The sequence below is a fragment of the Scyliorhinus torazame genome, chromosome 12 (genome assembly GCF_047496885.1).
Source record: "Scyliorhinus torazame isolate Kashiwa2021f chromosome 12, sScyTor2.1, whole genome shotgun sequence".
In the NCBI taxonomy this organism is placed as follows: Eukaryota; Metazoa; Chordata; class Chondrichthyes; order Carcharhiniformes; family Scyliorhinidae; genus Scyliorhinus; species Scyliorhinus torazame.
In genome coordinates this window covers 23,678,210-23,695,155 of record NC_092718.1, presented here as the reverse complement: position 1 = coordinate 23,695,155, position 16,946 = coordinate 23,678,210, and the positions used below count along the sequence as shown (strand labels likewise).

At 48.2% G+C, this 16,946-nt stretch overlaps 1 protein-coding gene across 4 annotated transcripts in view; it reads right to left on the bottom strand.

The window, feature by feature from the left end:
- Window positions 1-16,946, bottom strand: part of LOC140387435 (monoacylglycerol lipase ABHD2-like) — a 187,346-nt gene that overhangs the window by 136,895 nt on the left and 33,505 nt on the right. For all 4 annotated transcript variants that reach the window (XM_072470538.1, XM_072470535.1, XM_072470536.1 and 1 more), the window contains exons 4-5: window positions 1,971-2,146; window positions 833-1,000 (exon numbers count right to left, since the gene is read on the bottom strand). In XM_072470538.1, the coding sequence (XP_072326639.1) occupies window positions 833-1,000; window positions 1,971-2,146 (344 nt within the window). The remainder of the gene's footprint in view (window positions 1-832; window positions 1,001-1,970; window positions 2,147-16,946) is intronic.

Here is a 16,946-nt window from a genome sequence, read left to right as displayed (position 1 = left end):
AGAGAGCTAACGTTTCGAGTCTGGATGACTCTCTGTCAAATTTGAATGCTCAAAGCTTGGGTCTCAATGTTGAGTTAGGCAACGAGATTTTGTCCTTTCTCCTCCATCTTAAACCTTTCTTCGCTTTTCCTTTTTAAAAAAATCTATACATGTGTAGCCTCAATGCAAACAACCCCTCTCCCCTCACCAGGCCATCTGTCTTTTGTTCTTTCGTTGCTACTTTTTGTTGTAGTTTCTACATTTCTACCACATTCTCCCTCCTATCAACTCCGACAAAGTTTATTGTTCGAAGAGTTAATTATGTTGCCCTCCTGATGGATGCTGGCAGATCTGCTGAGTTTATCCTGCATCCTCTGTTCTAGTTATATAAATTCAAGATGTTGCTGTCTGATGCGACCATCAATTCACACGAGACAGAGAGTTGAAGTGAACAGTGGCTTTAATCAACTAGAACAGTGCCTGCCTGCGACTGCTCTGCACTGAGAGCCGCCTACAGGGCAGCTGCTCTATATACCTCCCCTCAAGGGGGCAGAGCCCACAAGGGCACCAACATGATACAAGCAGTGTAATACAATACAATGGTCCATAGGTGGAGCCAACAAGGGCAACAACATAGTACAAAGCAATACAGTGGTGAATGGTTGCCATAATACGTTCACCACACCAAAGTTGAAGTGAAAAGGACTAAAATAACTAGTTTCTACTGGAATGGAAAATTACTTTATTATGGAACATTAGGACAGGTTTTCTTTACACAATATACTACACTCATGACCACTGTATAATTAAAAAAAAATTCCTACTCAAAAATTCAGAATGAAAACTTCCTTACCATAAGTAAACATGCGGGGAGAAGTAAGCTCAATATTTGGCAATGCACCAAGATGGTTGAGAACAGCACATCGGTAGCCATGCTTCTGGGCGTAGTCAACAAATGTTCGTATATACTGCTTTTCACTGTGATTGGCTATCCCAGGACAAATCACCATAGTAATATCCTCTAGCAAACATCAGATATAGCAGCATTAACAAAAATAGTGAATTTAATTTTAAACATCAATTCACAATCATGTTATCCAATGTCTCAATTCCTAACAGAAGATTCTTGTTTAAAATCAAGAAAGTCATTGGCCACAAATCAACCTCTTTCAGTTCCACCACCTTAATTCCCAAATTATTTCCCCAGAACTCATTTGGACTGTACTTCAATGCCCTTCACTGTTAAATAATTCCACATTTCTAGTACCCCTTTGAATGAAAATATTTCGCTCAATTTCCCTTCATACTCTAATTTTCTCTCAATGGCAATGTGAGATGAGTTATAAATGCTGACCTTGTCACAGTCTCTGAATTAATAAAGAAAAACGTAACTTTTAATGTGTGCTCTTGGTATTTGACTATGCATCAGTGAACAATTGGTCTCCTTCAACTTTATCAATTCCTCTGCAACCTTGTAAACCTATTGTCAACCTCCACTTTTCTAAAGCATACAAGCCCAACTTCATTAAACTTGCCTTATAAAATTTAACTTTCTGTTTTTCATTTGAAACTGTTGCATCCCGAGACAGATCTTGATTAAGTGACCAGAGCTATATTCAGTTCTCAAGGTGGGGCCTGACTAATGCCACAGCACTGTATATATCAGTGTAGCAAGCATACTCTATTTTCATGTAGAATACAGCACAGCTAGCCGAATATTGTCCTCATCAGATGGGAGTCTTTGAAAAGAGTTGGTGAATAGCGAACAAGAGAAGAAACCAATGCCAATTTCCCCTCATTTTACCCAAACCAGCAGTGCAGAGAGCAGCATTATGCCTTTGCCATTGCTGCAGCAGTGGTCAACTAAAGAAACTGTCTAAAAATTGAACCTTCCAGTGCCCTGCCTTCACACCCATGTATAAAGAAAGACAAAAGCAAATTGCAATAAATCTGCATCATATTTACATTTACCACAATGTGGTTTCACTTACCTCCAGTGTTATGCTCTGCCAAAGGCTCAAAAAGATCCCACGTAGCAGTCGCTCCATCAGACATCGAGAGATATTTGCGCAGACCATAGGGATGAGGAGAGCTTACACGTCCCATTTTACCATATAATGCAGTCTGTACATGTCCACTCTTTCCCCAGATCAAGGGTGGGATATATCTATTAAAACAAATTTCAAAGTACTAGTTACATAAACCGACTTGCTAGTATGCATCATGTGATAATGCTTTATTCATCACCACTCTTTCTTCCAAGACTTTTGTCCCTTTCCCTCCTACCTACCCTGCAAACCAAAGCCACAGGCCTCTGTAGCTGAGAGGTGTAGGCAGTTCTAATGATACTCAACCATTGACATCCAATCGGATCTTTAACCTTCTCTGCCTCTCTAATCACAGCAGCTGTGAGCGAGAATACAGCAAAGACCCTACACAAGTTAGACAAATATACTGCACGTTATTTTTCAATATTTGCTTTTCTTCAGTTTCTACTCGCTAAGTTTTAAAATTTATCTTTTATCCTGGTTCTCCCTCCTGTTACACAATGCGTTTGAGAGACTACACTAGGTGTTAGAGAGACTACACCTAGAATATCACACACGATTTTGGTATCTTTATTTAAGGAGGGATTAACCTGCTGCAGAGGTTGTTAAGAGAAGGCTCACCTAGATTAATTCCTCGAGCGACTTGAGGAAAGGCTACTCATGGGATAAATCTAGAACTGGGGGCTTAGGTTCTAGCACAAGGGATTGACAAGACTTAAATGAGGGAGAGTTTTCTTCTCTCATAGCAGCACGAATCTTTAGAATTCTCTACCACAATTCCCCCTGAATATATTCAAGGTTGAGCTAGGCAGATTCTAGGTGTGACTGACAGCATTCCCCATGTATCAGTTTTACATCATTTTCTACACTTGACATTTCAATCACACCTTTTTTTTTAAAAAGGGACAATACCTATAAATCAGGACAATTAGTTTTTACACAAAAGATTGGAATCAAGTTAGAGTATCAAGCACCATTTGTTGAGGCAGATAGAATTCAGATTGCGTGAACACGTCAAGACTGTTTTAGACCTAATTGCTTTGGACTTCTGGAGTTTTTAATTTGTGCTAAATTTCAAGGACATTATCCTCTACCTCTAAATAATTAATGCTGCATTACATGCTGTTGACAGAGCAATGCAATTAAAGTTAATTTAATTTACAAATGCAGTGCTGTCAACAGTAAGTATATCTTCTAATTTCCTTCCATTGTGTAAAATGAAGTGGGGTTGCCACATTGTAGACTCTTCTAATACTTTACTCATGGACAGCACAGTTGTACTCAACTATTGTGAAAGTAGGGCAGCACGGTGGCGCAGTGGGTTAGTCCTGTTGCCTCACGGCGCCGAGGTCCCAGGTTTGATCCCGGCTCTGGGTCACTGTCCATGTGGAGTTTGCACATTCTCCCCGTGTTTGCGTGGGTTTCTCCCCCACAACCCAAAGATGTGCAGGCTAGGTGGATTGGCCACGCTAAATTGCCCCTTAATTGGATTAAAATGAATTGGGTACTTTAAAAAATTTTTTTTAACTATTGTGAAAGTAGATTTAATTGCAATATTAGGAGAGGGTTGATTATTTGATGGCTACCTAAGGTTTGAAAAAAAAAATTTGAACCACAGTTACCTTGGACCAATGTAAAACAAGACCAGCTCCTGGTCGTAGTCTTTCCAATTATATTAAATGCTTTGTTGGAATATGAATCCAAAACCCTTTCGACGAACAGAAAAATTGTACTATATAACTGACCATTAAAATCATGGCGGGTCACAACAGAAACAATATTGCACAAGAAAGAAGTTTGCTGGTAAATCACGACAGTAATTGCACAGCCTGAGATGTCAAGGGCTAAGTCACTAAGGGTAGTATTGCAATGTCATTTTGTCTAACATTTTACAGGATTTAAATAGAATTTTTTTTTAAAAATATAAAATCGGGAAAAGTTTTCACTATGATTTTAAGGCTAAACAGGAAATAATTTGGTACAGCACAAAATGCACAATTAACTTAATGGGAAAGGAAATTAAAAATTCAGTCAACCATGTGTTGAACAGTACTCAAGATCACAAAGCTCAGTGACCTCTCTCCACCTTTCATAAAACCTGAACACGTATGGGGCAGAAGGTGAACAAGAAATCAAAGTTTTAGATTTTCCAAGGTTAATTTACAGTATTATTAAACTTTTACCTTCAGAAACTAAAAGTGAAATTTTGCAGGAAAGCACAAAAGAAAATCCCGAATCTGTAAATATTGCATGCTTCTCTGGAATAGAAATAGAAAAAAAAAACAGGAGGCCATTCGGCCCTTCAAGCTTGCTCCATCATGGCTGATCATCCAACTCAATAGCTTAATCCCACTTTCCCCCATATCCTTTGATCCCCTTTGCCGTAAGTGCTACATCTAACGGCTTCTTGAAACCATGCAATGTTTTGGACTCAACTACTTCCTGTGGTAACGAATTTCACAGGCTCACCACTCTCTGGGTGAAGAAATTTATCCTCACCTCTGTCCTAAATGGCCTACCCTGTACCTTCAGACTGTGACCCCTGGTTCTGGACACACTCACAATCGGGAACATTCTTCCTGTATCTACCCTGCCCAGTTAGAATTTTATAGGTTATGAGATCTCCCCCCTCATTCTTCTGAACTACAGCGAATACAATCCTAATTGGTTCAATCTCTCCTCGTACGTCTGTCCTGCCATCCCAGGAATCAGTCTGGTAAATCTTCGCTGCACTCCCTCTATGGCTAGAACATCCTTCCTCAGATAAGGAGACCAAAACTGCACACAATATCTCAGGTGTGGCCCCTGTATAATTGCAGCAAGGCATCCCTACTCCTGTACTCAAATCCTCTCGCAATGAAGGCCAGCATACCATTTGCCTTCTTTAGCAGATTGAAAACTAGCTCCTGTACTATTATGGGGAATACGGGCATCAATACTTAAAAATTAAACAACATAAAATTAGCAAGTACTATGATTAAGCTCATATTTCAGGGAGAACTTATTACAGTTATTATAGGTGATTATGGGAAAATCTACTCTTGGGTTTTAGTAAATGGCAGCGATTCAAATTTTCATACTATGTCCACTCAACCTGTGGAATTGTACCTAATAGTACAATTACAGATTTGGTCCTTGTAATGTTGGGTCATTTCACTCTGTACAACAGTAGATTTACAAGTCAGCCACTGCTAATTGGTAGTATTTTGAAGGAGAGTAAATGAATTACATTTCAGACAAATTTTACAAAAGTTTAGCAACAGCACATGCAGGTCAGGACACTTAATACATTATACACCCAAGTTCATTCAACCCAGACTCTGGTCCATGATTGGCCTACATTTGTAAATGATTGTCCACGTACCCAACATGCAAAATTGAAAAACTACCACTGACAAAATGTTTTTGTTTTTTTGCAGCCAAAAATCAGTCTGGAAAAGCAGTCTGAAATTCACAAGTATCTCTGCTTTCCTGCAAATCACAGCAACAGGATCCACCAGTGTAGTTAGCAATGCAAACACACAAAAAAACTGCTCCTCTCTTTGGCAGATTAGTTATCCCTTTTTTACTTTTCACATGGACCAAAATTTGTGAAGCCAAATCTCCCAATCGGAAATAACCCTACTTTTACAGCATACAGTCATCTCTGTCACAGTTATGGGCCTAATTTAAGAGGCAGATGTTAATTCTATCTTTATAAAGCCTTAGCAGCACTTTCTGATGATATTTAATCAATAACACAAAGAATCCTTCCTATAGGGTAGTTGGAAACTAATGCGTGCATTCATTCTTTCTTATGACATGATTCCAATATCGGCTGGTCACCTATCAAATTCAAATCACTTTCCTCAATCGTTCATATACATTTGTGCAAATATAGTTCTCAAAACATACTTTAGGTTATAGGTTATGAAGTCATTTATATTGCATGAGGAGGCCATTTGGCTCAAATGGATTACACCAATTGAACTGTTCGAAGAAAGACTGATATTTACAAAACAGGCAATTGTCTTTCAGGAAAAAATGTTTCATGTACAATAAGTCACTCTGAAGTACCATTCTCGACATATAGCACAAAGTTCTGCAAAACGTAATTCGATGAATGATTCAAGTCTGTTTTTGTAGATATTGGTTGAAAAAAAGTGCACAGAATGCGCTCTTCAAAAACCAATCTAGGCAGCATGGTGGCACAGTGGTCATCACTGCTGCCTTACAGCACCAGGGACCAGGTTCGATTGCAGCCTTGGGTGACTGTCTGTGGAGTTTGCACTTTCTTCCCGCGTCTGCGTGGGTTTCCTCCCGGCACTCCAGTTTCCACCCACAGTCCAAAGATGTGCAGGTTAGATGGCTTGACCATGCTAAATTACCAAAAGGTCAGGTGGGGTTACTGGGTTACCAGGCTAGGGTGAGAGCATAGGCCCAGGTAGGGTGTGCTTTCCAAGGGTCAGTGCAGACTCGATGGGCCAAATGGCCTCCTTCTGCACTGTAGGGATTCTATGAAAAGGAACAGGCTGGTCGGGCTGCCTTTTAACACCTTGCCAAATAGCACCTCGGACAGTCCACTATTTCAATGGTGGACAAGAATGCTTGCCAGGATTGTGTATTTAAACAGGCAGCTTCCGACAACAAAGTGAGCGAATACAAGAGATACAAATATAATTAATGCACAAACAGATGGACTTCAAAAAAGGATTCTTAAAATTCTTCCTGCCATGTAGATTTTTATCACTAGGGTTGAGGATTATTGGGTGAGGGGGGCACAATCTTACTGAATGATGGTGCGGGTTCAATGGGTCAAATGGCCTACTCCAACTCCTCTCTTATGACCAAGGTATAAAAGTTAGGAATTTTGTATACAAATTTGATAATGCTGGATTGATTCAGGTTGCACCCGAGTCCAAAGATCACATGCACCTCACACAAGCTTCAGCTATTCTGCGTACAAATAAATGTTGCATACAATACTGCCCCCAAGGTGAAACCACTACATCATTCACATAAAACAATGATTACACAGGATATCATTACTGCCTTCTGAAAGATTTAACGCAGACAGTAAAGAGAAACATCACAACGGATAAGTCAAGTTGTTGGATGCCAAATTATCAATTAACTAGCCATGCAAGTAAACACATTTATGAAATATTCAGATTAAAAGTTTGATGTTGGCTTAGTGTGTAAAAGAGACAATGTAGTCCTGAGGTGGCAACCCTGATCCCCTTCATCCAGGAACAGCTTCACCCTCGAATCCACTGCTGGGGGCTCTGTGGTGTACGGCTCCTGGAAGAAGGCCTCAAAGGCTTTGTTGACCTTGTCTGGGTCCATTTCTAGTGTGCCTCTGCTATCCCAAATTTGTACAATCTCCCTTGTGGCTGCCTGCTTTCTCAGTTGGTGTGCCAGCTAACATCAAACATCAGGCGCCTGCTGAATGTGATCATGAGCCCATCCGAGGAGAGAACGCCTGAGGTGATCATCTCCCTGGGCGCAGAAAAGGCCTTTGACAAAGTCGAATGGAAGTACCTCGAGGTATTGGGGCGGTTCGGGCTTGGAACAAGATTCACCGCCTGGGTGAAACTCTTCTATAACGCCCCCATGATGGGCGTACGTACAAACACCACCAGCTCCAAGTACGTCCAGCTGCACGGGGCACAAGGCAGGGATGCCTGTCATCCCCGCTGCTGTTCACCCTAGCGATCGAACCATTAGCGATCTGGCTCAGAACAGCAAAGAACTCGAAGGGGATCCGAAGAGGAGGCAGAGAGCATGGAGTCTTTTTTTAAAAATAAACAATTTTGAGGTATTTCTGGCATATAAAACAGCAACATTATACCGTAGTGTACAAAAAGCAAATTAGACATAATGCAAGCATTGGCTCCCCTCTCGCAAGAACCTGCCTAAGCAATGCCCTACTCTACGCTACCACCCCCCCCCCCTCCTCCCCTGCTGACGATTAATTCTCCGCGAAGAAGTCAATGAATGGCTGCCACCTCCAGGCGAACCCTGACAGCGATCCTCCCAAGGCGAACTTAATTTTCTCCAGCCCGAGAAAGCTCACCATATCCGAAAGCCATACTTCAGACTTAGGGGGCTTCGAGTCCCTCCATGCCAACAGTATTCGCCGCCGGGCTACCAGGGAAGCAAAGGCTAAGACATCGGCCTCTTTCACCTCCTGGACCCCCAGGTCCTCCGAAACACCAAAAATTGCCACCTCAGGACTCATTGCCACTCTAGTTTTCAATACCCAGGACTGACGTCCGCGAATCCTTGCCAGTACCCCCTTAGTTTGGGACATGGCCAGAACATGTGCACATGGTTCGCTGGTCCTCCGGCACATCTAGCATATTTGTCCTCCAGCCCAAAGAACCTTCTGATCTGGGCCACCGTCATGTGGGCCCGATGTACGACCTTGAACTGGATCAGGCTGAGCCTGGCGCATGTTGCGATCGTATTTACTCTACTCAAAGCATCTGCCCATATGTCATCCTCTACCTCCAAACCCCCCCCCCCCAGCTCCTCCTCCCACTGAAGCTTCAGTTCTTCGGTCTGTGCCTCCTCTGCTCCCATTAGTTCTTTATAAATGTCGGAGACTCTTCCTTCTCCCACCTCTCCTCTGGAAACTGCCCTGTCCTTCCTGGATCCCCTTTGGTGGGAGGCGTGGGAAGGATGGTACCAATCTGCGTATGAAATCCCGCACCTGCAAGTACCTGAAATCATTCCCTCTCGCCAGCCCGAACTTCTCCTCCAACACCCTCATGCTCGGGAAGAGGGTGGATCGGTGAAACTTCCAGGAACAGATCGCCCATCCACGCAATCCCCGCCCTCCGCCATAATTGGAACCCACCGTCCATATTCCCCGGGGCAAATCAGTAGTTACCGCAGATTGGGGACCAAACCGATGCACTTACTTCCCTATATGCCTCCTCCACTGGCCCCAGATCTGTAGAGCCGCCACCACTACAGGACTGGTGGAGTATCGTGCCAGCGGGAGCGGCAGAGGCGCCGTAACCAAGGCAGCCAAACTGGTGCCCTTGCACAAAGCAGCCTCCACCCGCTCCCAAACCGACCCCGTACCCACCATCCATTTCCTTACCATGGCTATGTTAGCTGCCCAGTAGTAGTTGCTAACATTCGGCAACGCCAGACCCCATCCCCTCGGTTCCTCTCCAGCATCGCCTTCCTCACCAGTGGAGACTTTCCCGCCCAAACAAATCCCAGGATAATTTTATCTAGCCTCTTAAAGAAGGACCACGGGATGAAGATGGGGAGATACAGAAATATGAACAAGAATCTCGGAAGAATCGACATCTTCACCGTCTGCACTCTCCCCGCCAATGACAGCGGGAGCGCATCTCATCTCCGGAACTCGTCCCTCACTTGCTCCACCAACAAGTTTAGCTTATGCCACTTACCCCAGTCTTGCGTTACTTGTATCCCTAAATATCTGAAGCTTTCCCCTATCAGCCTGAATGGCAGCCCCCTCAGCTTACTCTCCTGACCTCTCGCCTGCACTACCCACATCTCACTCTTTGCCATGTTCAATTTATATCCTGAGAACCGACCAAATTCCCTCAGGGTTTCCATGATTCCGCCCATCCCCGTCATTGGGTCTGACACGTATAACAGCAGGTCATCAGAGTCTATAACGAGACTTTATGTTCCACTCCCACCCCGGACCAGCCCTTTCCAGTCCCTTGAAGCTCTCAGCACAATTGCCAGCGGCTCTATAGCCAGCGTAAACAGCAGTGAAGAGAGGAGGCATTCCTATCTAGTCCCACGGTGCAGTCTGAAGTAGTCAGATGTTGTCCTGTTCGTCCTCACACTAGCCTCTGGGGCCTGATATAGCAGCCTAACCCAGTCAATGAATCCCATCCTGAACCCAAAACGTCCCATAAATAGTCCCACTCAACCCGGTCGAAAGCCTTTTCGGCATCCATTGCTACCACCACCTCTGCCTCCCTGCTCTCCGGGGGCATCATAATCACATTGAGCAGCCTCCAATTGCGCAGCCTCCAATTGGCCACCAGTTGCCTGCCCTTTACAAACCCGATTTGGTCCTCCGCAATCACGTCCGATACACAGTCCTCAATTCTAGACGCCAAGATCTTGGCCAGTAACTCAGCATCTGCATTAATCAAAGAGATCGGCCTATAGGACCCACATGTCTCCGGGTCTTTATCCCGTTTCAGTATAAGCGAGATAGTGGCCTGCGACATCGTCGGGGGTAAGACCCTCTGCTTCTTGCCTCGTTGAACACCCTGACCAGCACCGTCCCCACTATCTCGGAGAACTTTTTATAAAACTCCACCGGGTATCTATCAGGCCCCGGGGCTTTACCCGACTACATGACCTTCAGGCCCCCCGGTACTTCTTCGATCCTGATCGGGATCCCCCAGCCCGTCTACCAACCCCCTACCTACTCTTGGGAAGGTCAGTCAGTCCAAAAAGCACCTCATCCCCTCTGGTCCTGTGGGGGGTTCCGAGGTTTTTGAACACGACCGGTCCAGGCCAGGATCAAGAATTGTATTAAAAGTCCCCACCCATGATCAGTTTGCGTGAGTCCAAGTCAGGGATCTTCCCCAGCAACCTCTTAACAAAATCTACGTCATCCCAATTAGGGGCATATACGTTGACCAGGACTACTCTCACCCCCTCGAGCTTACCCCTAACCATAACAAATCTGCCACCCCCGTCCGCAACTGTGCCCTCCACCTCAAATTGGACCCGCTTGTTGATCAAGATCGCAATCCCCGAGATTTCCGGTTGCGGCAATGCACTGCTAAGCCGCACGCTTCGGCAGCTCCTGTTCGAACAAAGGACCAGCGGTAGTGGCCAGATTGCAAAGGATCCTTTGGAGCAGCGGCAGAGAAGAGAAGGGAGAAGCAAGATGGCAGCGGATGGAGCCCAGATGACATGGGGCCCGGACCAGCAGGAATTCCTCCGACGATGTGTGGAGGAACTAAAGAAGGAGGTGCTGGCGCCGATGTTATCGGCAATCGAGGGACTGAAGGAAACACAAAAGGTCCAGGCGATAGAGCTCTGTGGAGTGAAGGCAAAGGCAGCAGAAAATGAGGAGGAGATACAGGGCCTGGTGGTAAAAACGGAGACGCATGAGGCGCTACACAAGAGGTGCATCGAAAGGCTGGAAGCCCTGGAGAGCAGCTCGAGGAGGAAGAACCTACGGATTCTAGGTCTCCACGAAGGAACAGAGGGAGCTGATGTTGGGGCTTATGTGAGCACGATGCTCCATACCCTAATGGGAGCGGAGGCCCCATCGGGCCCCCTGGAGGTGGAAGGAACGTACCGGGTCCTTGTGAGAAGACCAAAAGCGGGTGAAATACCAAGGGCGATAGTGGTGAGATTTCACCGCTTCATGGACAGAGAGGTGGTCCGGAGCTGGGCCAAGAAGGTACGGAGTAGCAAGTGGGAGAATGCGGTGATACGAGTGTATCAGGACTGGAGTGCGGAGGTGGCGAGAAGGAGGGCGAGCTTTAATCGGGCCAAGGCGGTGCTTCTCAGGAGGAAAATAAAATTTGGGATGCTGCAGCCGGCGCGATTGTGGGTCACGCATCAGGGCAAGCACTACTTCTTCGAAACGGCGGAGGAGGCATGGACCTTCATTCAAGAAGAGAAACTGGACTAGAACTGAGAGTTTGATGTTCGGGGGGGGGGGGGGGGGGGGGGGGGGGGGGGGGTAACGAGGTGGTGGTACAGAAATGTAAAGTGGGAAATGGGAGGTTTATCATACAGTAACGATGGATGGGGAATTTCTCTCCCCTTGATGGGGACACACACTAAGAAATGTGGGCGCCGGTGGGAAAAAGGGACAGAGAGGGGAAGGGGGAATGAGGGAGCTGCGCCATAGGGGGTGGGGCCGATAGGAAAGCACGGGGTCTTCCCGCGCTATGGAGATGATGGAGGGAAGATAGGTACAGGAAGGAGAGCCCCACACGCAGGGAGGTCAAAGAGAGAACGGGGGAAGATGGGGTCAGCTAGAGTTAGCTGACTTTCGGAAGCATTATGGGGGGGAGTAACCATGCTGGAGGGGGATCTAGTGGGGGTGGGGGGGGGGGGGGAGAGAAAGAGACTAACTGGGTTGCTGCTGCGCCTGAGTGCAAGGGGGAGCTGGCAAGAGAAGAGGTGGTCGGGACGGGAAGGCGCCGCCTGGGGGGACAGGTGGGTGCGCGGGACCTGGACGGGGGGGCTGGCCCAGAAAAGGGGATGGCTAGTCGGCCGGGGGGGGGGGGGGGGGGGGGGGGGGGGAGCGGCCCCCCAATCCGGCTGATCACGTGGAATGTGAGAGGCCTAAATGGGCCGATTAAGAGGGCCCGGGTGTTCGCGCACTTAAAGAGACTGAAGGCGGATGTAGTCATGCTCCAGCAGACGCACCTGAAGGTGGCGGTTCAGGTTAGGTTAAGAAAAGGATGGGTGGGACAGGTATTCCACTCAGGGTTGGACACGAGAAACAGGGGGGGGGGGTGGCGATACTGGTGGGGAAACGGGTGTCGTTCGAGGCTAAGAATATAGTGGTGGATTACGGAGGCAGATATGTGATGGTGAGTGGTAGATTGCAGGGAGAGGCGGTCATGCTGGTAAATGTATATGCCCCGAACTGGGATGACGCGGGATTTATGAAGCGGAGCTGGGACGTATCCCGGACTTGGAGGTGGGAAGCTTGGTAATGGGGGGGGGGGGGGGTTACTTCAACACTGCGCTGGATCCAGGGCTAGACCAGTCTAGATCCAGGACCGGGAGAAGGCCGGCAGCGGCCAAGGTGCTTAGGGGATTTATGGAACAAATGGGGGGAGTGGATCCGTGGAGGTTTGCTAGGCCGTTGGCCAAAGAGTTTTCCTTTTTCCTCCCACGTCCACAAGGTATATTCCCGAATAGACTTCTTTGTTATGAGTAGGGCACTGATCTCGAAGGTGGCAGGAACGGAGTACTCGGCCATAGCCGTTTCAGACCACGCCCTGCACTGGGTGGATCTGGAACTAGGATAGGAGAGGGAGCAGCGCCCACTCTGGAGACTGGATGTGGGACTATTGGCGGATGAGGGGGTCTGTGGAAGGGTACGGGGGTGTATTGAGAGATACCTGGAGGTCAATGACAGTGGGGAGGTTCAGGTGGGGGTAGTATGGGAAGCGCTGAAGGCGGTGGTTAGAGGAGAGCTGATCTCCATTAGAGCCCACAAGGAGAAACAAGAGGGCAAAGAAAGGGAGAGATTAGTGAGGGAGATTATGAGGGTGGATAAGAGATATGCGGAGGCCCCAGACGAAGGACTATATAGAGAAAGGCGAAGGCTTCAGACGGAGTTTGGCCTGCTGACCACAGGAAAGGCAGAGGCACAGTGGAGGAAGGCACAGAGGGTGCGATAAGAGTATGGGGAAAAGGCGAGCCGGCTGCTGGCGCACCAACTTCGTAAGAGGATAGCGGTGAGAGAGATTGGGGGAGTTAGGGACGAAACGGGAACTATGGAGCAGAGAGCAGGGAAGGTAAATGAGGTGTTTAAGACCTTTTATGAGAGGCTATATAAGTCCCAACCCCCGGGGGGGAAAAGAGGGAATGCTACATTTTCTGGACCAACTAAGGTTCCCGAGGGTGGAGGAGCAGGTGGTGGCAGGTCTGGGGGCGCCAATCGAGGTGGACGAGGTGACTAAGGGACTGGAGAACATGCAGGCAGGGAAGGCCCCGGGACCAGACGGGTTTCCGGTGGAATTGTACAGGAAATATGTGGACCTGTTGGCCCCGCTGCTGGCGAGAGCCTTTAACAAGGCCAGGGAAGGGGGGGATACTACCCCCGACAAAGTCGGAGGCGAGGATATCATTAATTCTGAAGCGGGATAAAGATCCGCTGCAATGCGGGCCATACAGGCCTATCTCACTCCTAAATGTAGACGCCAAACTGCTGGCAAACGTGCTGGCTACAAGGATAGAGGATTGCGTCCCGGGGGTGGTGCATGAAGACCAGACAGGGTTTGTAAAGGGGAGCCAACTGAATGTTAACGTTCGACAGCTGCTGGGGGTGATGATGACGCCCCCAGCGGAGGGGGAGGCAGAGATAGTGGCGGCGATGGATGCGGAGAAGGCATTCGATAGAGTGGAGTGGGACTATTTGTGGGAGGTGCTGAGGAGGTTTGGGTTCGGGGAGGGGTTTGTTAGATGGGTCAGGCTCCTATCTGGGGCCCCAGTGGCAAGTGTAATCACAAACCGGCAAAGATCGGGGTATTTTCGGCTACACAGGGGAACAAGACAGAGGTGTCCCCTGTCCCCATTACTGTTCGCGTTGGCAATTGAACCACTGGCCATAGCGTTGAGGGACTCCAAGAAATGGAGGGGGGTGGTTAGAGGGGGAGAGGAGCATCGAGTGTCGCTCTACGCTGATGACTTACTGCTATACGTTGTGGACCCTGTAGAGGGGATGCCAGAGGTTATGCAGATACTGAGGGAGTTTGGAGATTTCTCGGGATACAGGCTAAATATGGGGAAGAGCGAGCTTTTTGTAATACACCCCGGGGACCAGGGAAGAGGAATAGACGCTCTGCCGTTAAGGAGAGTGGAAAGGAGCTTCCGATATCTGGGGATCCAGGTAGCCAGGAACTGGGGAACTCTACACAGACTTAATCTGACGTGACTGGTGGAGCAGATGGAGGAGGACTTCAAGAGATGGGATATGTTGCCACTCTCATTGCCGGGCAGAGTGCAGGCGGTAAAAATGATGGTCCTCCCGAGGTTTCTTTTTGTGTTTCAGTGTCTCCCCATTCTGATCACAAACGCCTTTTTCAAAAAAATAGACAGGAGCATTATGAGCTTTGTATGGGCAGGGAAGACCATGAGGGTAAAGAGGGGGTTCCTGCAGCGCAGTAGGGATAGAGGGGGACTGGCGCTGCCGAGCCTGAACGACTACTACTGGGCCGCCAATGTGGCGATGGTCTGCAAGTGGATGAGGGAGGGAGAGGGGGCGGCGTGGAAGAGGCTGGAGATGGAGTCCTGTAAAGGAACGAGCCTAAAAGGTGCTGGTGACGGTGCCGCTGCCGTTCTCCCCGAAAAGGTATACCGCAAACCCAGTGGTGGTGACAACCTTGAGGATCTGGGGGCAGTGGAGGCGACACAGGGGAGTGACGGGTACCTCGGTGTGGTCCCCGATAAGGAATAACCACAGGTTTGTCCCAGGGAGGATGGATGGGGGGTTCCAGTGTTGGCGACGAGCAGGAATTAGGAAGCTGAGGGACCTGTTTATAGACGGGACGTTTGCAAGTCTGGGAGCGCTAGAAGAAAAATATAAGTTGCCCCCGGGGAACGCCTTCCGGTATATGCAAGTGAGGGCATTTGCGAGGCAACAGGTGAGGGGATTTCCGCAGCTCCCGACGCAGGGGATCCAAGATAGAGTGATTTCTGGGGTATGGGTCGGAGAGGGCAAAGTGTCCGAAATATATCAGGAGATGAGAGACGAGGGGGAGGCGATGATAGAGGAGCTGAAGGGAAAATGGGAAGAAGAGCTGGTTGAGGAGATTGAGGAGGGGCTGTGGCCTGATGCCCTAAGCAGGGTAAATTCCTCGTCTTCGTGTGCCAGGTTTAGCCTGATTCAATTTAAGGTTCTACACAGAGCACATATGACGGGAGCAAGACTGTGCAGGTTCTTTGGAATGGAGAACAGGTGCGGGAGGTGCTCGGGAAGCCCGGCGAATCCCACACACATGTTCTGGTCGTGTCCGGCATTGGATGAGTACTAGGGGGGCGTGGCAAGGCTGATTTCAAAGGTGGTGAAGGTCCGGGTCAAGCCAGGCTGGGGGTTAGTGATATTTGGGGTAGCGGAAGAGCCGGGAGTGCAGGAGGCGAAAGAGGCCGATATTCTGGCCTTTGCGTCCCTAGTAGCCCGGCGTAGGATTTTACTCATGTGGAAGGAAGCGAAACCCCCCGGCGTGGAGGCCTGGATAAACGACATGGCAGGGTTCACAAAGCTGGAACGAATAAAATTTGCGCTGAGGGGATCGGCTCAGGTGTTCTCCAGGGCGGTGGCAACCGTTCCTTGACCATCTCACGGAACATTAAGGGAAGATAGATTGACAGCAGCAGCAACCATGGGGGGGGGGGGGGGGGGGGGGGAAGAGAGGGAGGGGGGGGGGGGGGGGGGGAAAGAGAGCACTATTTTTTTTTGTCACTGTTTAGTTCACTATATTATTTAAATAATGTTATTTACCAGTTATTGTATTATTTTTATGTTGATTTGTAAAAACGGAAAAAATTGTTTGAAAAATTTAACAAAATATATATTTTTAAAAAGATCACAATCCCCCTGGTCTTAGTGTTGAGCCCCGACTTGGAAGACCTGACTAATCCAGCCCTTCCTTAATCGGACCTGGTCAGCCACTTTCAGATGAGTCTCCTGTAACATGACTTCGTTCGACTTCAAAATCCGTAAATGCGCGAACACACGCGCCCTCCTGACTAGCCAGTTTAGCCCTCTAACATTCCAGGTGATCAGCCTGGTCGGGGGGCACCTCGCCCCCTCCCCCCCCTTTGCCGATCAGCCATCTCCTTTCTTTGGCCAGCCCCCAAGCCATGTGTCGCGCTTCCTCTGGCCCGCCTTCTGGCCGCCTCCACCCCTAATCTCCTCACTGTTACCATGCCCAAATTCCAACATAGTCAGCAGACCTACTCCCCCCCCCCCTCTCCCCAGCAACACCCCCCATAACCTAATGTAGCCACTTAAAATGGCTACCTCCCGATTTAAAATGGCGAACGACAAAGGCTGATGGGAAAGTCAGCCAACAGGACACAAACGAGCAGCTGCAGGTTGACTGTGTATTTACCTCTGGAAAGGACAGACAAGATCGATACCAGCAACCATCAGCATAACAAAACACCAGCCATCTGCATACTAATGAGCAACCCCGGGAACAATGAGCAACATTTAGACACACA